The sequence below is a fragment of the Bufo bufo genome, chromosome 9 (genome assembly GCF_905171765.1).
Source record: "Bufo bufo chromosome 9, aBufBuf1.1, whole genome shotgun sequence".
NCBI classification, from domain to species: Eukaryota; Metazoa; Chordata; class Amphibia; order Anura; family Bufonidae; genus Bufo; species Bufo bufo.
In genome coordinates, this window is record NC_053397.1 from 51798505 (window position 1) to 51822641 (window position 24137).

Sequence of the window (24137 nt, forward strand, 5' to 3'; positions counted from 1 at the left end):
TATAACTACCCCACAAGTGACCCCATTTTGGAAATAAGAGACCCCAAGGTATTTCGTGATGGGCATAGTGAGTTCATGGAAGTTTTTATTTTTTGTCACAAGTTAGTGGAATATGAGACTTTGTAAGAAAAAAAAAAAGAAAGAAAAAAATCATCATTTTCCGCTAACTTGTGACAAAAAATAAAAAGTTCTATGAACTCACTATGCCCATCAGCGAATACCTTAGGGTGTGTACTTTCCGAAATGGGGTCATTTGTGGGGTGTTTGTACTGTCTGGGCATTGTAGAACCTCAGGAAACATGACAGGTGCTCAGAAAGTCAGAGCTGCTTCAAAAAGCGGAAATTCACATTTTTGTACCATAGTTTGTAAACGCTATAACTTTTACCCGAACCATTTTTTTTTTACCCAAACATTTTTTTTTTATCAAAGACATGTAGAACAATAAATTTAGAGCAAAATTTATATATGGATGTCGTTTTTTTTGCAAAATTTTACAACTGAAAGTGAAAAATGTCATTTTTTTGCAAAAAAATCGTTAAATTTCGATTAATAACAAAAAAAGTAAAAATGTCAGCAGCAATGAAATACCACCAAATGAAAGCTCTATTAGTGAGAAGAAAAGGAGGTAAAATTCATTTGGGTGGTAAGTTGCATGACCGAGCAATAAACGGTGAAAGTAGTGTAGGTCAGAAGTGTAAAAAGTGGCCTGGTCTTTCAGGGTGTTTAAGCTAGGGGGGCTGAGGTGGTTAAGTGTTTACTACTGCTTTTTTCCCTAAATGAATTCTTTGTCTGATGCTTGTGGGCTCTCAATGCAATGGCATTAATGACAATCAGTGACAGTAGTGATTCTGGTACATGTACAGTACAGACCAAAAGTTTGGACACGCCTCATTCAAAGAGTTTTCTTTATTTTCATGACTATGAAGGCATCAAAACTATGAATTAACACATGTGGAATTATATACATAACAAACAAGTGTGAAACAACTGAAAATATGATATATTCTAGGTTCTTCAAAGTAGCCACCTTTTGCTTTGATTACTGCTTTGCACACTCTTGGCATTCTCTTGATGAGCTTCAAGAGGTGTGTCCAAACTTTTGGTCTGTACTGTATGTTCTCAGGCATCTCTCTGATAAGTAATCCTTGAGTAGATTTGGGGAAATTATAATATTCTATGCAAGTAGCTGCAACCTCAGACCGCTGGTCTTCTATTATATTTCCTATTCCTATTATATCATCCTTTACATACAAACACACATGGGGACAGGAAATTCACTTAAACTCAGTCAGGCATCCACTAATCAGCAGATAAGAAATCCAAGGCTTGGATGTCCTCTCTTGCCTTTCCTTTACGACCCATCCTTTATTGGTTGGGATCTTACATTGTTTCCTTTTTGTAATTTCTCCATTCAGTAATTAAAAGGAGCCATTTCATTTAATTGGATATATAAGAAAACAAGCTTTGTATGTAAGGCTACTTTGACACTAGCGTTTTTGCTGGATCCGGCAGGGTTTAGCAAAAACGCTTCCGTTACTTATAATACAACCATCTGCATCTGTAATGAATGGATCCGGTTGTATTATCTTTAACATTGCCAAGACGGATCCGTCATTAACTCCATTGAAAGTCAATGGGGGACGGATCCGTTTTTCATTGTGTCAGAGAAAACTGATCCATCCCTATTGACTTGTATTGTGGGTCATGACGAATCTGTCTTGCTCCGCATCCCAGGACGGAAAGCAAACCGCAGAATGCTGCTCTCCAGTATGAGAACGAAATGGAGCATTCCCTTCTGTTCAGTTACGTTTTGTCCCAGTTGACAATGAATGGGGACAAAACTGAAGCGTTTTTTCCAGTATTGAGCCCCTATGACAGAACTCAATACATGGATCTGCAAAAAACTCTTCGGTTACAATAATACAACCGCATGCATCCGTCATGAACAGATCCGGTTGCATTATATAGCCAAGACGGATCCGTCATGAACTCCATTGAAAGTCAATGGGGAACGGTTCAGTTTTCTATTGTGTCTGTTTTGCTTGTGAGAGCCCATGACGGATCTCACAAATGGAAAGCCAAAACGCTAGTGTGAAAGTAGCCTCAGTAAATGGCACATAACAATCTATCCCTGTCCTGTTCTCATAAAGAGGGAAGCTGCCAGCACACGTTCTTCAGTCCTTTCTCATAGGGCTCAGGCTACAACACTATTTTCAGAGAGGGATTTTTCGATAACATGAGTTGTTGTTTTTTTAAGTCGGTCATTAGCATTAGATAGAATTAATTTGGTGGTTGAACAGCAGCTGAACAAATAATCATCTGGTGAATGAACGTTTCGCAAATAGAGCCACACACATTTTAAGGCTCCCATACACATTAGTATACTGTTGGCTGAACCCACCAAGAACGGCAGGTTCAGGAGGCAGTCTAATGTGTGAGGGGATCTCCAGACTCTCATCCAACAGATGATGTCAAGAATGAGAAGGATTGGACAAAGTGAATATTTTCTCCCGATCCTTTTGTTCTGCCAGGAGAGAAGTTACCACCAGAAGTGTCTGGCAGCAGCTTTCTTCTCTGTCCCCATTAAAAATCCACAAATGTTCAGCCGAGTGGAAGGAGAGATAGCTGATTGTTGGGCCAACAGCTAATGAATGTGTGTGGCTTTCCTTACTCTATATCAGCTGCTCTAGTCGTTCAAAGTGGGCAAACATGGTCCATGAAACTGAGCGATGGACAAACAATACTCCTGGGAAGTATTCCAAAAAGAAGAAAAAACCTAGATAGCACATCCACATGCCATGCATTGATCTATTGTCTCTCAGCACAATATATAAACTGTACATGAGGCCATTTGTATACATTTTTATCAAAATGCATAAGCCCACTCACCATGTCAAGGTTGCCTCTTTTCGAGTGGGTCCTACTGTAATTTGGCCCAGCATCACTCTGCAGCCACCACTGCCGCTGCAACACGTCACCTGCAGGCAACCAGACCCAGCAGTCCAACCACACTCCTGCTTTCAGACTAAGCCCCCTTGGTACTAGGCCCTACCAACCCACATGCACAGCATCACAGCAACAACGCAGTACTGCACTATGTAAACAGATGTCAAAAACTCACCTTTCCATATGGTCTCAGAAACTCACACCAAGTAGGTTTTAACCCTTGTGCAGTCTCCTGTCAATTAAAAACACCTGGGTAGAATGGGGGGAGTGATGAAACCACGGAAAAAAGCAAAGATGTTTAGGGGAATGTTATTTTATAGAAAGATCTTCGATCCATGAAGCAAAAGATATTCCGACTGACGATTGGACAAAAACTTCAAACATGACCAACTTCTTCATCGATCATTTATTGTCAAAGTTCAACCGAAAAAAGATCATTTTGGTTAAAATCATCTGTTCTGATCCACGTTAGACTAATGTGTATGGTCACGTTTACTCTTCTCATGAGTTCTAATATGTAACTTAAATAGTTCTGGCAGCTATTAAACTGACCATACATATTAGACAAAAGTGGGTTGGACAAATAATCATCTGGTGACCAACAATTTCACAGACATTTTAATCCATATTAGCTATTGCAATTGCTCAAACTGGCCATACACATTCACTGATTTCAGGCAATGGACTAACAATCTTTCTGGGACATTATTTCAAAGAAAGATCTTCCATTTATGAATGATCTTTGAATAAAAGATCTTTCGTCTGACTATCCTGCCGTCATTTTCAGATGACGATGGAGTGTCTTTGGTCTGCTAAAAAGATTGCTTGTTGTTAAAGGGAGTCTGTCAGCACATTTACCCCTTTTTAACAGTTCCCATAGCGCTGTAGCCGCAACACAGATGATTAAAACGGTACCTTTATATGCTTTTGTGAACTTGTAAAACTGCCAAAAATAAACTTTGATGCATATGTAAATGAGGGCTCGCAAGTGCCCAGGGGCGGCGTCCACCGCGTTGGTGCCCAGGCAGCTCTGCCTCTTCCTCTGCCCACCCATCTGTTTTCTCTCCCCCTCTGCGAGATGCTGCGCCTGCGCGCTGACTTCCTTGGCCGGGGCATGCGCACTGCGTTGCCCATTGCTGGCACGGCATTGCAGTAGCTTATGCGCATGCGCCGGCTAGAAAGGAGGCGGTACATCGGCGCAGGAGAAGAGGAGGAAAGCCGAGCGAGCAGCTGTCACTGCAGACACACAGAGCCAAGAGAGGTAAATGTATCTGTTTGATCCATTAGCCGGCGCATGCGCATAAGCTACTGCAATGCCGTGCCAGCAATTAGCCTCTAGGAGCCGGGCGGGGGAGCGTTGCTCCTGCTCCTAGAGGCTCCGTTCTCCCACCTCATTCCACACCCTTCTACTGTTGATTGACAGGGTCCCACCAGCGTTCGTCTCCTCCTGCTGGCCCTGTGTGCTGGGGAAATCTCACGCCTGCGCCGTCCTGTTCAGTATTCAGCGCAGGCGCAGTGAGGGAAGGACGCATGCCGGCTGCTGGCTTCCTCACTGCACCTGCGCCGAATACATCACAGTGCTCCCGGAAGAGAAGACAGCAGGCATGGCAGAGAAGAAGGAGAGTGCTGTGACGTCGCTGGATCCTCCTATTGTCACAGGTAGTACGGGGAAGGAAAGACAACTAAAGGGAACAACAACAAAACAACTACAGACTAGGCCCCAAGCCTAGGGAATAAAGAGGTCACCTCCTAGCAAATCCTGACTCTCTCCCTAAGCTGCTAACCACATGTGCAAGTCTCAAAGGTAGAAATGCACATGCACGGGAACCTAAGACTGCTGACACACTGCACCAAACCCTCAGCTTAGGGAACAGGGAAAGAGGCAACCGGCTCTTCCAACCTGAAGGAGCCAGTGTCTCCCTGAGGCCTAGTCAGGACCGACACAACAAGAAAAGGGAAAGGACTTAGCTTGAGAAGCAACTGGAACAGGAGAATCACCACACAAGCAGAGCACTCCTCAGAAGAACTATTAGCCGCAGTGAAACCAGTGAAAGGCGGAACATATAAAGGGGCCACCTGATTGATAATGAGAAACACCAGCGAAGGGGTGGAAACCTGTCAGCAACAATGAAAACCATAGAGATCTGTCAGATCGACTCATGAGTCTTCAGTTTATCTGAACTTCTAAGATCTCTCCCAGAGTCGGCGATGACACCTATGTGGTAAGTATTTTCCTAATTGGCCAGCGCTTTATTACCACTGATACCACCAATGATCAAAGGGGGCATTAAATGAAACAATATTTTATATAAAAAATCTGTACTAATAATTATTTGATTTATGAACACTATATCACCAACAAATCAAATAAATTTGGCCACCAGATAATATATACATATTTATTTATATTTAAATATATGTATATATTATCTGGTGGCCAAATTAATTTGATTCTTATGATGGACTGATTCCCCGATTCCTTCTTTAAAAAAATGGAGGCTTTCCGGTAGAGATGCTCTCAGCAAGTCTAAACAGGGGTGGACTAGCCATAGACCCTACAGGGAAATTTCCTGGTGGGCTGATGCACATTGGGCCGCCCAAGCCCTCCTCATGGCTGCCAGCCGGGTACATAATGATCTGATTCTCTTGGCAGTACTTATGCATTGACCTGGCCAACAGCCAAAGGTGCCCTACTGAACTCAAATGCATCACTGTCCTCCACCAGGGTGCCAGTATTATGTGCTACACTGTGGTGTTTGGTTCTGCTGGGGTGGTACTTTGTGCTGTACTATAGTATTGCAGGCCATGCCTACTTCTGTTGTTCCTGCCTACATTTGTTGGCACATCTTCTGTCAATTTGCACCCACCTATAACATGGGGCCACTTTTCTTTTTTCCCAGGGACACTTTAAGTTCCCAGTTCTAAGACCCACCCTCCCCCCACTTCCCAGGGATGAACTAATGCTGACACCTGAAGAGGAAGAAATAGATGGATGAACAATGTCATTGATGCTGATTTATACCAGGGCAGTAGAGGGTTAGGTTCTCCTTAGACTTGCTGAGAACATCTCTATAGAAAAGTCTAAGGCTCAAGAAGCCATTTTATGAGGAAACCATTGGGTGACAAAAATTCTGCCATGGAGGCACCATCGTTCCTATGGAGGGGACAAGGCGTGAGTTCTGCCAGAGCCGTTGACAAACATTCCATCCAGGGCAAGTGTACAGTTTACTGCCTTGGCCAAGGCAAAGTAATTTGATGGCACCATGCAGTGCCACCTGCACCCAGGGCACATGTCCCGTAGCCCCCCTCCCCCCAACAAGCAATGTTACTGGGTTCTGTACTGTTTAGGAATATATACTGTAGGTTAATTTTATCAATGGAACAATGCATTTGCATCTGAATTGACACCCGTTTCAATGTGAGCGCATACTTCCTCCTTTTTTTTAATTCTGTAATTTAAATTCTCCCCCTCCCACATGTCATGATTTTGTATTTGCTACACCAAATTTCCTCATACTATTAATTGTATATTTATTACTTTATTTGCATTCCAACATGTGAAATTACTTTTTAGGTTTACAAAGAAAAAATACAAAAAAGCTATTTATTAGCTTATTAGTCAACAGGAAATAGAATGCAGCAAATTAATAAAAAGCAATCTAATATATTCAGTTTCATCTGCCTTAGAAAATTGCCTTTTAGATCATCCAAAAAGAATTAAACCTGTAAAGTCCAAGTCAGAAAATAGGAAGGTTAAACAATGCAGTCTTTACTTACAAGAGATGTCTGCCAAAAGAGTAACAACCTGAGCACATCAGCTTTGATGTGAGGTAATTGCTCGTCTTTACCATCACTGTGTTTCATGAGACAGGATCAAACAACTGATTGGAATTACTGGTATATGAAGTGTGCTACCATTCCAAATTGCTTCCCCTTGACTTTATAGTTCAATCCGACTCTCCAATAACATGTGAGCTTCATTTGGTATACGATCAATCTCAAATTACTTGTCTTCTTCTCCAGGTTCCACAAAACTGTAGGTGGGCAACAAAATAGTGCTCAGAGGCCTCCACAATTTTACTAACAAGGGTCAACTCACGATTTATGTAACACCCAACATATTCCATTATGCTTTACACAGAGTGTGTCCCTGACTACAGTAAGACTGGACAAGTGAAACTAAAGATCCCAGAGGAAGCCCAACCTGATCCTTCTTTTGCCCTAGGCCACACAGTCTAATAATTTATTTTACTTTGACTTCTTTTCACAGTGCTTAACCTTGGATAAATTTGAAGGTCACGACGATGAATCTCATTTGACACATCACTCTCTTTACCTGCTTGAAGAAAACAAATTCTGGGCTGGTCTTGTGTTCATGGACATGTTCCCCTGGACCAGTCATGTTCCTCCTCATATAAGATACAAAATCCGAATGGATATTGATGTAGTGGAGAAAACGAACAAGATTAAAGATAGGTAGGTATTTGAATAATTATTGGATTATTTGAGATGTCAAAGTTCCCATCCCTCTTCATTTAGGAGAGATGGTTATGTTGGGTACCAAAGTTGTATTTCTGAGTATACTGCTCCCTCCCAGCTTGACAACCATGCAGCATGTATTCTTAAAGTGCCATGACCCACTCCTAGCCCAGTAGACCCTGACATCATTGCTGATGACATCTCTGGCTACGGTTGCTATAAAAAAAAAAAAGTAATTTATATGTAACCAAATTCTTAGAGCATTTAGAGTAATTTCCATCAATGCCTTTAACCCCTTAATGCATAATTACGTACAAATACGTCATTAATGTACAGGGAATATAGGGAGTGAGCTCACACGCTAAGCTCGCTTTATATATGGTGGGTGCTGGCTGTATAATACAGCTGGCACCCACTGGCAGTGACTGCGATTGGCGATCATACTGATCACAGTCATCAAACCCATTAGATGCTGCTGTCAGTGGTGACCAAGGCTTCTGTGAGGTTAGATAGAGGGCTCCCTATTCCTTTCGATTGGAGCCCAAGTGGCAAAATTGCAGGGGTTGCCATGACAGCCTGGGGCCGTTTGAAAGCTCCTAGGCCTTTCATGGCTGGCTGCCTGAAAATCTATTCCTGAGGCACAGCTTCACAGGCAGGCAGTGAAAGTCCTACAGACTGTAATAATATCCTATTGCAGTCTATGGGACAAGCAATCAGAAGATCACATGTTCAAGTCCCCTAAGAGGTCTAAAGGTAACAATATTAAAAATTCATGTCACCCCCTTTCCCCATTTTCCAATAAAATAAACAATAAAAAAATAAACATAACAGGTATCGCTATATCGTAAAATGTCCTAAATATTAAAACATAAAATGATTTATCCTGCGTGGTGAAGGCTATAACAGAATATTGAAAATTTAATAAAAAGTGAACAAAAAGTTGCACCACCCCAAAGTAGATCCAATTAAAACTACTGTTCACCCCATAATAAATAAGGTACCACACAATGGCAATGCAAGCGCAAACATTTTTTTAAAGGTACATTAAATACTATACAAATTTGGTATCGTCGTAATCGTACTCACAGAATATGGACGTCATGTCATTTTTAAGTCACAGTGAACACTGTAATATCAGAATTGTTTTTTTTTTCTACTTTACCCCATAATGAATGGTACCATTAAAAATACAACTTGTCCTGCAAAAAATAAACCCTCTTAAGGCTATGTGAATAAAATTATTTTTAAAGTTATGGCTCTTGGAAGGTGGAGGTACGAAAATGAAAATTGGCCCAGTCCTTAAGGGAATTAATCATGTACAATTATATTCATACTTTTAGCTCCTGCTGCTTAGTGTAATAAAGCAGTAAAAATATAGCAAAAGAGCTTTCAGAAATGCTGAGTTTTCACTTAGGCTACAGCTCCACAGCAGCATTTGGTTATCCATGAGTAATTGACAGTCTGACAATTTTTGCATTTTATTTCTGTTTACATTTTTGCCAGGTTGCTTTTCCATGGAAAACAGCTTTTCAAATTTACTCAAAACTTAAGCTTATTTCTTACCATTTTAGATCATATTACACATCTAAAACACCATGCATAACGTCTGAATAGTTCCAGCTAGTATAGTGGACAATAAATGCACCACTTGCCTCTACTCAATTTGTTATTTGGGTTTGTTCCACCAATGTCATTACTTATTATTAATGGAAATATAGAATTATCACCTTCCATCAGAAGAATATAACTTGTTATTTTGCAGTTCCATTTTTTTTTTTTTGGAGGATTTCACTGGGGACCCTTGAAACCATCATTTTATGCCCCACCAGTGCCAAAAACTGCATTCTAAAGGTAGATTAAGTCCTATTTGGGATGCATGGTTCCTAAGTAACAGGATTACAGCACATGAACGTTCAGTTGGGTGGTCCCAGGTTCAAATATGCAGGTTAATGAGATCAAAGACAAATAGAACAGAAATCCTCTTATTTGACCCTCTGACCTTGAATACTCTTGACCTCTGCAGGTTCGGTCAGCTTTTGATAATAGAATTACCCCTACGGTGATCTCATGTGGTTCTGCCCCCAATGTTAGTGACCCTGTGCTTTACAACACAAAATCACACAATCATGGAGCCAATAATAATTCTTCAGGTCTTCAACATTAAAAGTCTGACACAACAACGGTAAAGTAAATGAAAAGTATAACTTTCCACTTTTCAACCTCTTACATAAAAAATGCATAATTTATTTTCCCATAGTTCACTACATTGGTTTACTCAAATTAAGCCAAGATAATAATAATATAATATCTTTCTTTGGACCTAAAGCTGCCAATACACTTTAGATATCTGTCAGCTTTTCCGACTCCCTCACATACAGTTTATGCACTTTTGGCCGAGTGTGCATGTATTTTTCAATGGGAAGAGGGGAATAAGCCACCTTTAGTAGCGGCTGATCTACTGAGGGAACAAAAGATTGGCATGTTAAAATCCAATATGCTTGATCATTTTTTCCTCCAAAATTGGGGGAGAGTCGGGAGGTTGAATAAATTTTTTAGGAGTAGAATTATAGCATTTGTCTTCATTTCTGATCTTTATTCTTCAAGTTACCCCATTCAGTCAGGTTTATTATCTTGACCCTGCACTAGTCACAGGAGATTATTAGGCCCCTTTCACAACGGCGTTGCGGATTGGGGCCGGATGCGTTCAGGGTGCGTTCAGTGAAACTCGCACCACTTTGCAAGTAAGTTCAGTCAGTTTTGTCTGCGATTACATTCAGTTGTTCAGTTTTTTCCGCGCGGGTGCAATGCGTTTTGATGCGTTTTTCACGCGCGTGATAAAAAACTGAAGGTTTACAAACAACATCTCTTAGCAACCATCAGTGAAAAACGCATCGCACCCGCACTTGCTTGCGGATGCAATGCGTTTTTCACTGAAGCCCCATTCACTTCTATGGGGCCAGGGCTGCGTGAAAAACGCAGAATATAGAACATGCTGCGTTTTTCACGCAACGCAGAACTGATGCGTGAAAAAAAACGCTCATGTACACAGACTCATTGAAATGAATAGGTCAGGATTCAGTGCGGGTGCTATGCGTTCACGTCATGTGGAAATCTCGCCCGTGTGAAAGGGGCCTTATGGTTATTGAATCGGAGGATTTCTAATTCTACAGCATACTTTTACATTTTATTTACCCCCGAAAACAGGTGCAGGCTATTTGTTAGTCTCTTCCTTCCTTTGACATGTCGGGAATGTAAATGGAGGATTTAAGGCAGTGTGTGGATTTACGAAAAATGTTAAAGCTCAGGGTAGTGTAGATAAATGACCCTCATGTCTCAAAATATTCTCAAGACTTTCTAGAAATTATGGTAGGAATGTCTCATGCAGTTTTGCATAAGTCTACATCGCCATAATTTTGGCCAAATTTATCAAATGTCCCACTATGTTTAATAAATTTGGAGCGTCTTTCAGTCTAACGCTTCTCACTCTTTACTGGGGTAAGATTGCAGCAATTTTAAAAACTTTGCAAAACGTCTCCGACTCAGTTGATAAGTCTGGAGTGAATCTAATTAACATAGCCAACCCCCTCCCCCCCTCAACAATTTTTCTTTTTTCTTTTCAAAAAGTGTAATTTTTATTTTTTTGGTGCACCAATAAGTCCAAAAAGTTGCAAAGCCCTAGTTATCCTTTTGGAAGACAGATTCTGAAGTTCGGGGGCGTGATAAATTTCCCCTATTGTCTACTTAGCCAGTCAGACACCTGTCATGTGTTTAAACTGTAAGAGAAAACATAAAGAATTGCAAAAGTTACAAAAAAATTGATCAGCAGCTCATTATTATACAAAGTACTGTATTCTTTTCATTTAGCATTGTCATGCTCTGTGAAGTTGTAGATTTACTGTTTCTTTGTATGTACAGTAACAGCACGTCTTGCTTTACTGCAGATATTGGGACCCAGGACCAAGGGCTGACCCTGTGGAGGACTTCCGGTATCTCTGGGGAGGCTTTGCTTACCTTCAGGACATTATTGATCATGGCATTATAAAGACTCAGACAAACAACGACTTGCCAACTGGATTATATGTACAACAGATGCCATACCCCTGCTTCGTAGATGATGCGTGAGTGAGAAAATTACTAAAAGTTCTAGACACATTAGTGATGACTGGAGGGATAGTCTTGACATGTACAGTTTAGAGATTTGCACCTTGACCTCGTCTTTAGATAACTTGAAATGTTCCCAGCTCAAGTGCTTCAAAGGGTGCCTCTAGGATCCTGGCAATTATTCATTTTCTGTTACATCTAGATAAGTTTTTTGAAAACGTTAGAACTGGACAACCCAGTACTTTAAATGTTACAGTAGGGTATTATTTGTTGTCCTCCTACTCATTGTTCCTGCTGAGACATGTTACAAATAATGCAATAGTACAGGGCTCATAGTACAAGTTGGTCAATTTGCCATTGTTGCTTGTATAAAACATACATGCAGTACAAACTTAATACTTAGTCCATTCATTGGTCATGCAATTTTCACCAGGTTTTACATGAAGGTCTTTGAAGGCCCTAGGCATAATATTTGTTGGGCCCCCTACTCCTACTTCCCTTTATCGGCTGCCATGCCATAATTCTTCCAGTTGGCACAGTCCAGCATGTTAAATGGGTTGTGCAGTGTCATGATATTGATGACCTACCGTCAGGATAGGTCATCATTATCAGATCACTGGGGTTCTAACACCTAGCACCCTCCACTCAGCTGTTGAATGGGAGAGGAAGGCTTATGGGAGAAAGAGCTGTAAATACACTGCACCGTAGCTACAATGGAGAGAACATGAAGCTGATCGTGGCGGTGAGGGGTGTTGGACCCCACTGATCTGATATTGATGACCTATCCTGAGGATAAGTCATCAGTAGGCTGAGTCCACACTTCAGTTATTTGATCAGTTATTTCCCTCAGTTACTGTGAGCCAAAACCCATAGTGAAGTCTACTCGGAGATAAGGTACAATGAAAAGATTTCCTCCTGTTCTGTGTTTTTGACCCGCACCTAGTTATGGCTCACAATCACAGGTGTAAATAAGTGATTACTCAAGTGTGAACTCAGCCGTATCATGACACTGCACAACCCCTAATATGTCTACAGGTGGTCACAAACCACTTAAACTTGCCTCCCCTCCCCAGAATCTGGATATTGTTTTAAGGGTTTTGCATGGTAAAGATGGGGTAGTGGAGGCCCTGAATGAGATTGTTGCCTGATCCCTAAACAAGGGATTTACCATGTTGTATGTGATGCTCTACATCTTAAAATTATTGTTCAAAGACATGGTGGTATTTGAGTCTTCCTCTCCTGACCCCAAATGTCAGAAGATTCCTTTTATTAGCAAAACCTGGGTGTCACCCTTACAACCTAAAAATACAAGTGGGCTATCTAGCTTTTATGCCAAATATTGCAGCCTAGGTATATCTAAGATTTAATTACATTTAATTAGTCATACTATATAAAGATATAGGGTGTCATTTATTAAGACCGACGTTTTAGATGCCGTTCTTAATACCCCTTTAGCTGGCAGTGGATGCACTGAATTTATGTAGAGGAGTCGGTCTCTACATAACTTTGGCGGATCCACCGCCTGTCTAAATCTACGCCAGATCCATTGCTGGCATAGATTTAGACCATTTTGTATGCCTAAAACAGGCGTAGAACATGATAAATGAGACCGGGCCTGCCGGCCCAGCCCCTTCCCTGCCCACCCCACGCCCCCTTTTTTTAGACCTGACGTGAGCAGGCAAAAGTCGCAGATTGCAGTGCAAATAACCTTTGCTCCGCAATCTGCGACAGATATGCGCCAAAAAGTAGCGTATATCTGTTAGTAAATGACTCCCATAGTGTATTTGCCCAGTATATAGAAAGTGTCCCATGTAACATAGTAACATAGTAACATAGTAACATAGTATATAAGGCCGAAAAAAGACATTTGTCCATCCAGTTCGGCCTGTTATCCTGCAAGTTGATCCAGAGGAAGGCAAAAAAACCCTGTGAGGTAGAAGCCAAAATTCCTCACTTTAGGGGAAAATGAGTATCTCGGTCAATCTTGAGTTTTTTGTGCGAATAATAAATATGGGACAGGAATGACCCCCAACCACTGTGTTTTCACCATCATATCTAATAACATTCCCAATTTTAGAAAATTAATTTTCATTCAATCCCTATCAAAAAATATCACAAAATTAGAAAATAGTCTAATCATTCCGGATATTAAAGCCACTCTACAAACTATAAAGTTTCTGCTCAGCCAGCACACAGTTTTTGGCTCCCTTCCTTTATATGATGGATCACTTCATTTTTTGGCTTAACACTGATTTCTTTTATGTAATCACAATAGTTTCTTTTGTCTGTGAATCTGAATATGATGCAAGCTGATCTTATCACAGTAAAAATCTTTCCCCTGTGTACAAGAACCCTTATTTTTGCAGCAAATACAGCATAAGTACAAGGTGGCTCATGGCAAACATTAAATCAAAATAAGGGTCATGTATGGGGCTGCTTGATGACAATGCCCTCAAACACCCATCTCAGGATAGGAGGGACTGTTGCTTGTTTCTCTTGCCTTACCACTCTTCGTATTAGAGAGTTACCTGGGTCTCTTGGACTGGCTTTCACCTCCCTCAGGGGGGAACTGACCAAAGACCCTATGGGGTAATTTCCCGGTGGGCCAATGTCCAGGAGGGCAACCTAAATCCTCCTCACTGCTGCTGGCCAAGAACATAATAATCTGAGGGTCTCAGCGGTAATTAACGCCGAGAACATCAGGTAGTCATCTACCTGGCTGTCAGCTATAGATGCCCTCCTGAATTCAATTGTATGGCTGTCCTCAGGACAATGATACAGTTGAATACTGCGTTGATGGCCACCACAGAGGTACAGCTTCTGGGGCAATATCTAGTGCTGCACTGTGGTATTAAGCTCTGCATGGGTGGTATTTTGTGTTGCACTATGGTGTTTCTCACTCTGTCTACTGTGTCACCCCATCTACTTGTGTTGGCACTACTGTTGACCCGTCTTCTGTCAATCAGGGCCAGCCTACAATATGGGGGCCTCTTAGTTTTTTTCCAAGGCCACTTTAAGTTCCCAGTCCACCCCTGCCCTCCCTTATGTAGCAATGCTGAGGAAGTCATCCGAAGGTTCAATAGTCATGGGAAACAATGGTGGAAGAATCTATCTGAGAAGGTATCCTCTGAGATGGTGTCTAGGTGCTATGCTATTTGCAGGTGATGTCCCTTTCATATGCACGCCCTTTTTATTTGGTGTCATTGAGGTCAGCGTTGAGGTCAGTGTGCAACTGCTTTTTAATAAATAGTAAAGAGAAGATTAGGTATAAACAAGTCAAAAAATGGTAACAAATATAGTAAGTCACTGCATACGACACACGTAATAAAGAAATGTTATTTTTGGGGACATTCTATTGAGGGTGAGCTAAACATATCTTGTCAACAGTGGGACCAGAGTTTGACATGACTCCCTGGAGATGTTTGCATTTTAATCTCCTATCTTGGTGTAGTTGCAGTAGAAAATGTAACCTTAGTCAAACAAACACAAAAGCGTACCATTCATATTCCTAAGAGCACTGCATATTTGTTGGTTGTGTAATAAATGAAACTTAAGCTCGCAAACAATCTGACCTCTCACATAGTAGGGCTGAAAGCCCATAAATTACAACCTGTTATGGTTGATCCAGAGGAAAGCAAAAACAAAATGTAGAGTATTTGATCCAAATACTCCAATATGCAGTCTAATACTCCTGTGTTCATGACTCAAGGGACATCAAGGGTCATTTACTAACCAGAAATACTATATTAGGCGTATTTCTGGCGAAGATTGCGATGCAAAGGTCCTTTTCCCCCCACTCACGCCGGGTCTAAAAAGGTGGGTGCAGCGTCGGGAGGGAAGGGGACGGCCGGCAGGCCCGTCTCATTTACCATTTTCTACACCTGGTTTAGGCATAGAAAGTGGTCTAAATGTAAGACAGCTAGGAAGCTGTCTTACATTCAGAAGTGGCGGTGGATCCCCCAAAGTTATGGAGGGGCCGGCGCCAACTATAGGGGGTATTAAGACCGGCTTCTAAAACACCAGTCTTATAATAAATGACCCCATTAATGTATATATGGTATATACTCTTTTAAATTGCTAAATAGTAGATAGCATGTCAATCAGGTAAGATCATAAACGGTCACATCAGTGGGGGTTCACATCATCAGCAGATATCTAGAAACACTCATGCCCAATAATCTTCCAGATCATCGGTCCATGTTAAAAGACCTTAACAAACCAGTCCTGTGCCTTACCTGGATCCAGAGATTTAACCTCTTCTCTGCTAGATTTAATTCATGCTGGAAAATCAGGAATTTTTCCTTTCTCTGGGGGGGTGTCTTTCCTGCTGCAGCTCTCTCCCTATTACAGCTCAGGGGCCGTGTCCTTTCTGCTACAGCTCTCTCCCTATCACAGCTGAAGGGGCATATACTTTTGTTGCAGCTCTCTCCTTATCACAGCTCAGGGGGGCATGTCCTTTCTGCTGCAGCTAACTCCTTATCACTGCTTGGAGAATGTCCTTTCTGCTGCAGGTATCTGCCTATCACAGCTCAGGTGGTGCCATACAGACAGATTTTATTATTAAATAACTCAGTGGCTATTAAGAATTTTTAATTACATGCAATTTCAAAAATATTCAGATACAGGTTCTGGTTTGAAAAATGTAGAAAATTTTTTCATGGGACATCCCCTTTTAAGGGCGCATTCAGACGACCCCGCTGTGTTTTGCTGTCCGCAAGTTGCGCATCCGCAAAACACGGATGCCGCCCGTATGCCTTATTTGCGGAACGGAAGGGGCGGCCCATTATACAAATGCCTATTCTTGGCTGCAATTGTAGACAAGAATAGGACATGTTCTATCTTTTTTGCGGGGCCACGGAATGGAAAACGGATGCGAACAGCACACAGTGTGCTGTCCGCATCTTTTGCGGCCCCTCAAAATTGCGGAACGGTTGCGGACTCATTCATACAGTCGTCTGAATGAGCCCTAATAAAGAGATGCATTTATCTTCATGAAATGCAGAGGTGGGTCTTCTACTTGCTAGATCCTTCTTCCCCCTGATTTGATCCTCTGTGAAATGCTATTAAAGGAGTTGTCCGGTTTATGGCGGAAAGCAAACCTGCGGAATCTGCCTGCAGTAACAAACTGGTAAGTACTTACCTGACAGATACCGCCCCCATCTCTAGTTCTACCAGCCAGGGTCTATTCACTTGGCTGCAGTTGTGACATCATGTCAACAACACGTGACCACTGCAGACAGTCCCTGGCCTCAGCAGTGCATCTAAAAAGGACAGTAACTGGCTGCGGCTGGGAGAACTGTAGAAGCGGTGCGATATCTGTCAGGTAAGTACTCACAAGTTCTTCATTGCAGGTGGATCCCATGGGTTGTTCGTTTACTCCTGAAACCAGACAACCCCTTTAAGTTTTTTGTGTTTTTTTTTCATTGTAGGTTCATGATCACACTGAATCGCTGCTTTCCCATTTTCATGGTGTTGTCTTGGATATATTCGATTTCCATGCTGGTGAAAGACATTGTTCTGGAGAAAGAGCTTCGTCTGAAAGAAACCATGAAGAACCTGGGGGTTACAAATGAAGTCATTTGGTTCACATGGTTCATAGACAGTTTTAGTGTCATGACTCTCAGCACCTTTCTCCTCACTGTTGTGATTGTGGTAAGTCCTAAAGCATCTAAAATATGTTTTTGTAAGACAAAATATATGGGGTCATTTATTAAGATGGCTGTTGTAGATGGCGGTCTTAATAACCGTGCGCTGGAGCTTGATGTGCCTAATTTTTGGAGAGGCGCCAGCCTCTTCATAACTTAGGCGCATCCAGCACCCTTGCTGACGTAGATTTTGATAATTTTCTACACCAAAAACTGGTGTCGAAAATGATAATACCAGAATACCAGCCATCCTTCTTCCCCGCCCCCGCCGTGCCCCCTTTTTTTCAGAACTAGTGTACGTGGCATGGAAGGGTACTGAACTGAATCTGCGACAGATATACGTCAAAAAGTGGGGTATATCTAATCATAAATGACCCCCATAGTCTCTTTGTCCGCTGGTGCCTGCTAGGAATTCGAGCAATGCGCCTCATTACCGGGAGGTGCCACATTACATTGATGCAGCGCCACCTACTGGAGAAGTGGCAGTAAATATTATTTCTACTATACAGCTATGAGTGACTGAGCTGTGTGCACTAGATTTTTCAAAAAATCTTTAATATACACTCAGTTAAAAAAAAGACAATATGCATGTAACCTGGGCAAACCAATAAGTTTAAATTGGTCCCTAGTCAATTAAGAGTTGGCAAGTACTAGGATGCAGCAGTGTTCCTAAACCTTTAGCTAAGAGAGGGCCTTGTCATCTCTTCTGACATGTCTATTTTTAGTAAATATTTATATTTTTCATGCAATAACAATTCTGGTCCTTCTTAGAATTCTGCATTGTGCTGTTTCTCTGTTATTCCTCCTAGAAATGTATTATTCAGTTGAAAACTGAATGTCACCAGATTGTCCCTACACAGTTTGACGCTGTGCAATCAGTGCAGTTAGTGTCAGACTGCGTAAGGGCACACAAAAAGAATGCCAACACCCATCCAGTTGTTCAGTTTGCAACAGGAATGGCAAAACACAAAAGGGCACATTCATTAAGACACATTTACCAAAGGCCCATAGCTGGCGCAAGCCTCTCCATAACTTCGGCGCATCCAGAGGCAGTTCTTCCTCGCTGTCTAACCTTTAAACTATTTTCTACGTCTAAAACAGGAGTAAAAATATGGTGAATGAGACGGGCCTGCTGGCCCGTCCCCTTCCCCTCCCACGCCAATCCCACTATTTTAGACCTGGTGTAAGTGGGGTGAAGTCGCAGATATCGGCGCAATAGGCGTATTTCAGCTTATAAGTGACCCCCAAACTTCTACAAAAATATATATTCCAGAATTCTTATTTCATAGGGAATACACACATTTACTGAAACAGACATGTCCGCAGCAGTGACAGGTCCCCCTTAACAAAGCCACATGTGGCTTTTGATTCCCCTGCACGTGGCTCCTTAGCTGAGCATACTATTGTCATCAGTGTCGTACATAGAAAAGTAAGGGCCCCATAGCAAGGATCAAACCAGCCCCCCCACACAGGACAGGAGGGTTTCCGCTCTTAACCCTTTTCAATGATCCTTGGGCCATTTTTCCACTGCCTTATTTGCTAAAAGTTGTTCCTTTAGAGCAGGGGTGCACAACCTGCGGCCCGGGGGCCACATGCGACCCTTGATACCATTCCGTGGAACCCCCAACCATCCGGTAACAGACATGTATGTCTATGTCTTGTGGCTGCTCACATACATTCTTCATGTATTTCGTCCATTAGATGGGAGTTCTAGAAGCGTAACTAGACATTAATGGTTTATACTCTGTGTTCAATATGCCATAAATACAGCGTTTCGGTTGGTAATACCCCTTTAAATTATATTTTCGGCCCTCATCATTGGTTCAGTTTGGCAATGTGGCCCCCTAACCTGAAAACGTTGTGCACCTCTGCTTTAGAGGGTAGAGTCCTGACCAAGTTTTCACCTCCAGTAACAGAGGGATGATCCCAACTAGGCCCCCTCTTGTCCTGGGCCCCATAGCAGTCGCATGGTCTGCCACTATAGTAGTTACGCCCCTGGATGTCATATCATTATGGAAACTTGGCACCAGTGTCATAAACATGTCGGGAATTTATCAAAGGATGTACTGGCATACAAAAGTTGGAAATTTTGACTCCTTTGAAAATAGTGAATGAGGTTTAGCAGCAGAGCTGTGGCCTCCCAAATCCTGACAGGCTTCAAAGGAGTCACACAATTGTATAGCATGAATCGGCACTAGGTTTGCTTTTCTGGCACATGGACTACCAGAAGATGCGCCGCATTTGTGCATTTGCACAACCGTATGTATTTTGTGTTCCGAAAACATGGATCCTCCAAAAAAAAAAAAAAGAATATTATTCATGTGACGTCCATGTTGCATCAGTTTTTTTGCAGACCCATTGTAACAATGCCTATCCTTATCCACAAAACGGACAAGAATAGGATATGCTCTATCTTTTTGCAGAACTGCTGAACGGAAATATGGATGTGGACAGCACAAGGTGTGCTGTCAGTTTTGTTTGAAGACCCATAGAAATGAATGGGTCTGTGTGCAAAACATTGTGAAAACGAAACCCATAAAGCAATGCAAAAAAAATAATATATATATATATATATATACTGTATATATATATATATATATATATATATATATATATCAAAAATAAAATACAAGAAATAAAACACAATTCCCCCCTATTTAGAATTTTCTTCCAGCTTCCCACTACATTGTAGGCAATATTAAAGGGTTTCAGTATCTGATTGATGAGGGTCCAACACCCAGGACCCTCACCAATTAGCTTTTTGAGGAGGCCTCTGTCAGTAGTGCCGCGGCCTTCTTTCAGCTCACCAAGCACAACGCCGTGCATTATATAGAGGCTGTGATTGGTATCGCAGCTCAGCCCCCCTAGGCTAAGCTGAGAAAAGGCTACGGCGCTACTGTGAACACCGCTGCCTTCCCAAACAGCGGATCGGCAGGGGTTTCGATTGTCAGATACTGATTAGGTCATCAGTATAAGACTCCTGGAAAACCCTATTAAATGGTGCCATTAGAAAGGACAATTTATCCCACAAAAAAAAACAATCTCTGTGAATGGAAAAATTAAAAAAATTATGGCTCCTATAGTAAAAAATTAAAATGAAAAAAAAATAAAAAAAAAACGGAAAAATGGCAGCATCAGGAAGGTTCTGTCCACTAACTGCCTGGTATATAACAGAAAGGGTCACGAGAAGAGTTTTCATGTATTTGCTTTCAAAACCCCTTGGTCCTACACTTGCTGCTATGCGCCTGCCTGGGTTAATAAGCTTTTTAAAGGAAATGACTGCAGTCCTACAGTAATTTGCTGTAGTTATTGGGGGTTATCACTGGTTTGCACGGGTTCGCTACCTGTGCTTCAGGTTTTTTACGTGCCTTATCAGCCCAGTCAGATCAGACAAGAAAGAAGGGGAAGTGGAACATGATCAGGGTCTGTGTATGGCTGGAATGTAAAGAGCGTGTTTCCTCGTACTGAAATTCTTAGAAAATGTAAAGCTTGTGGATATACGTTTTCATTCTCTCATGCAGTAGAGGTCAGGCCAGACATGTCTGCAGATTCACCAGTGCGATATGAGAGATGGAGCTGACACATATACACACAATTATCTCTAGGAATTCAAAGTAGGATCTACCAAACTCACACTGGTATATAGCTACATGGCGGTGTAATGTCATAATGTCAGAGATAGAGTGCATATTATTCATCTCATTATTTTAGACAGTGAAGGGAATTTCTCATGAGGGTAATATTTTAAGTCATTTTTGCTTGAGTCTGCCTTGGCGTACTTTGCGTCAACTTTATCAAATGTGGCACGCTGGAGGAAATGTATGCAAACTGGTGTAAAGGAAAACTGGCTTAGTTGCCCATAGCAAACAATCAGATTCCATTTTTCAATGAAAGGTAGAATCTGATTGGTTCCTATGCACAACTAAGCCAGTTCTACTTTACACCAGTTTTGATAAAACTCCCCCTGGGTTTGTAAAATTTGGTGCCTCTTTAAGGCTACTTTCACACTAGTGTTCCGAGCTCCGCTTGTGAGTTCCGTTTGAAGGCTCTCACAAGCGGCCCCGAACGGATCCGTACAGCCCCAATGCATTCTGAGTGGATGCGGCTCCGCTCAGAATGCATCAGGATGGCTCCGCTTGGCCTCTGTTCCGCTCAGCAGGAGGCAAACAGATCCGTCCAGACTTACAATGTAAGTCAATAGGGACGGATCCGTTTGAAGTTGACACAATATGGCTCAATTTTCAAACGGATCCGTCTCCCATTGACTTTCAATGTAAAGTCTGGACGGATCCGTCTAAAGCTACTTTCAGACTTAGAATTTTTTCTAAACTATAATGCAGACGGATCCGTTCTGAACGGATCCAAACGTCTGCATTATAGGAGCGGATCCGTCTGTGCAGACACCAGACGGACCCGCTCTGAACGCAAGTGTGAAAGTAGCCTTAACCTAACAGTTTAAACCTTCCACTACTGACTCCCAGCACCCCTGCAAATCAGATGTTTGAAGAGGTTGCAGCACTCCAGTAGCGCTGCGGTCTGCTCACAGCTAACCAAGCACTGCGCCGTACATTGTATAGTGGCTGTACTTGGTATTGCAGCTCAGCCCCATTCACGCTTATCTTTGTCTGATAAGATATATTACAAAGTTTCTTATATTCGTCTGTACTATTCATTTACGGGGGAAAAAACTGAAACACCAGTTACTTTTTAATAATACAGATATTCAGGATTCAGACTGATTAAATGTATCCCAAGCTATGTAACATGCTTAGTAAATAACATATAAACTGTGTATTTATTTGCAGTGCTCATTGTCGACCAGTAATGCTGATTGCTGGCCAATCTCAGATATTGATTGCATATTTCTAGGATATGCCATCACTGTCAGATACCAGGCCACCCAATTGGACAGAGAGAACGGGTCCATGTGTGGCCACCCTCCATTTACAGCTATGGGAGATTCTGAAAATGGCCAAGCACCAGCACTGCGGTCCCATAGGGGTGAATGGAGCAGTGTGCTATCCATTCACCACTATGGGACTTCTGAAACCAGCCAAGCGCGCGCTTTCAGCTTTTTTTCAGAACTCCCATAGCAATGAATGGAGATCTGCTCTCCATTCACTTCGGGGGCCCTGTTCTGGAGATAGGAGCGGGTCCCAGAGGTGGGGCCAGCACCTATCTGATCTGACATTGATGACATATCCTAGAAAGATGCTATCAATGTCTGAGGTGAGGCAACCCCTTAAGGAAATATAATTTCCATCTTTCATTGCAAAGCTAACCGCCCCCCAAGAGGAGACATCTTCTAAAAAGAAAATTCCCCTTTAAACTGCTCTATAGTTTTGTGATGTTGTCAATTAGGAACCAATTGAAATAAACTTTTTTTCCTGCACAAACTGAATATGAGCAGCTTATAATGACTTTCTTTGTTACCAAGTGTTTCATTGACCTGTTCTTCACCGTTTTCAATAGAGATAACTCATGCATCTATAATATGGGTTTTATCTACTATTTTGTTCATACCAGTGCACCAGATTCTTCAAATACATCCAATAAGTCAAGTGTTCTGTGCAAGACGTTCTGCTTTCTTTCCGCTCCTTTCTTATCTACACTGTGTCAAAATCTCATTTTCCTCCATTCTTTTGTGCTGCCTACAAAAAAGGATCCCCTGCTGACTGGCTTCCCTTTTCTTGTTTGCAGGGTGGCGGAGTCCTTCACTACAGCAATCCCTTAATCCTGTTCCTCTTTCTGATGGCTTTCACGCTGTCCACCATCATGCAAGGGTTCCTCATGAGTGTCTTCTTCTCTAAAGCCAACCTGGCAGCCGCCTGCAGCGGCGTTATTTATTTCACACTCTACTTGCCGCACATCCTGTGCTTTGCTTGGCAGGACCGCATGACCTTCAGACTGAAAACTTTGGCAGTACGTCACTGTGTAGCTTTTCATAGTCATTGCAGATTTTTAGATGGGAATGTCTTTGTAAAAATACACTAGTAATAGATGGAAGTTCTGAAACATTAGACTAGCTTAAAGGGCATCTATCAGCAGACTTGTCCCTATGACACTGGCTGACCCATGTGCGCTTGGCCGCTGAAGGCATCTGTGTTGGTCCCATGTTCCTATGTGCCCGCATTACTGAGAAAAATGATGTTTTATTATATGCAAATGAGCCTCTAGGAGCAACGGGGGCGTTGCCGTTACACCTAGAGGCTCTGCTCTCTCTGCAGCTGCTGCGCCCTCTGCACTTTGGTGGAAGGACCAGGTAGTGAAAACGTAATCACTCCTGGCCCTGTCAATCAAAGTGCAGAGGGCTCGGCAGTTGCAGAGAGAGCAGAGCCTCTAGGTGTAACGGCAACGCCCCCGTTGCTCCTAGAGGCTCATTTGCATATATTAAAACATCATTTTTCTAAGCAGTTCGGGCACATATGAACATGGGACCAACACAGACGTCTTCAGCTGCCAAGTGCACATGTAACAGGTCAGCCAGTGTCATAGGGACAAATCTGCTGACAGATGGCCTTAAATATCCTTTGCACAGTCCGCCCCATTATTTAGCTTATTTGTGCATTTCATTTGTTTTGCAGAGCTTGTTGTCACCTGTCGCTTTTGGCTTTGGGACAGAATATTTATCCAGATATGAGGAGCAAGGCCTTGGGTTACAGTTTGGCAACATATGGAGAAGCCCGGTTGAGGGCGATCAATACAGCTTCTTCTTGTCCATAATCATGATGTTTTTTGATGCTTTTGTGTATTGGATTTGTGCATGGTATATAGACCATGTGTTTCCAGGTATGCTACTTGTTACACAGGGTATACTATTGGACAACTGTGTCATTTACATGCAAACCAAAAATTATTCCGCTGTGTTTTCTTGTCACTTTTGTAATTTACTTTCTGTTACAAAAATGCTCCAGTTGTGAGATATTCTCTCTACTTCATTATAGTGGCGCCCCCTGGTGTTTAAT

The 24137-nt window shown here is 42.1% G+C and overlaps 1 protein-coding gene across 1 annotated transcript in view; it reads left to right on the forward strand.

The window, feature by feature from the left end:
- The window catches only part of ABCA4 (ATP binding cassette subfamily A member 4), a 208005-nt gene that overhangs the window by 76146 nt on the left and 107722 nt on the right, over positions 1-24137 (forward strand). The window contains 5 exon segments of the mRNA XM_040408736.1: positions 7218-7423; positions 11368-11544; positions 16957-17179; positions 22873-23094; positions 23757-23961. Of these exon segments, the coding sequence (XP_040264670.1) occupies positions 7218-7423; positions 11368-11544; positions 16957-17179; positions 22873-23094; positions 23757-23961 (1033 nt within the window).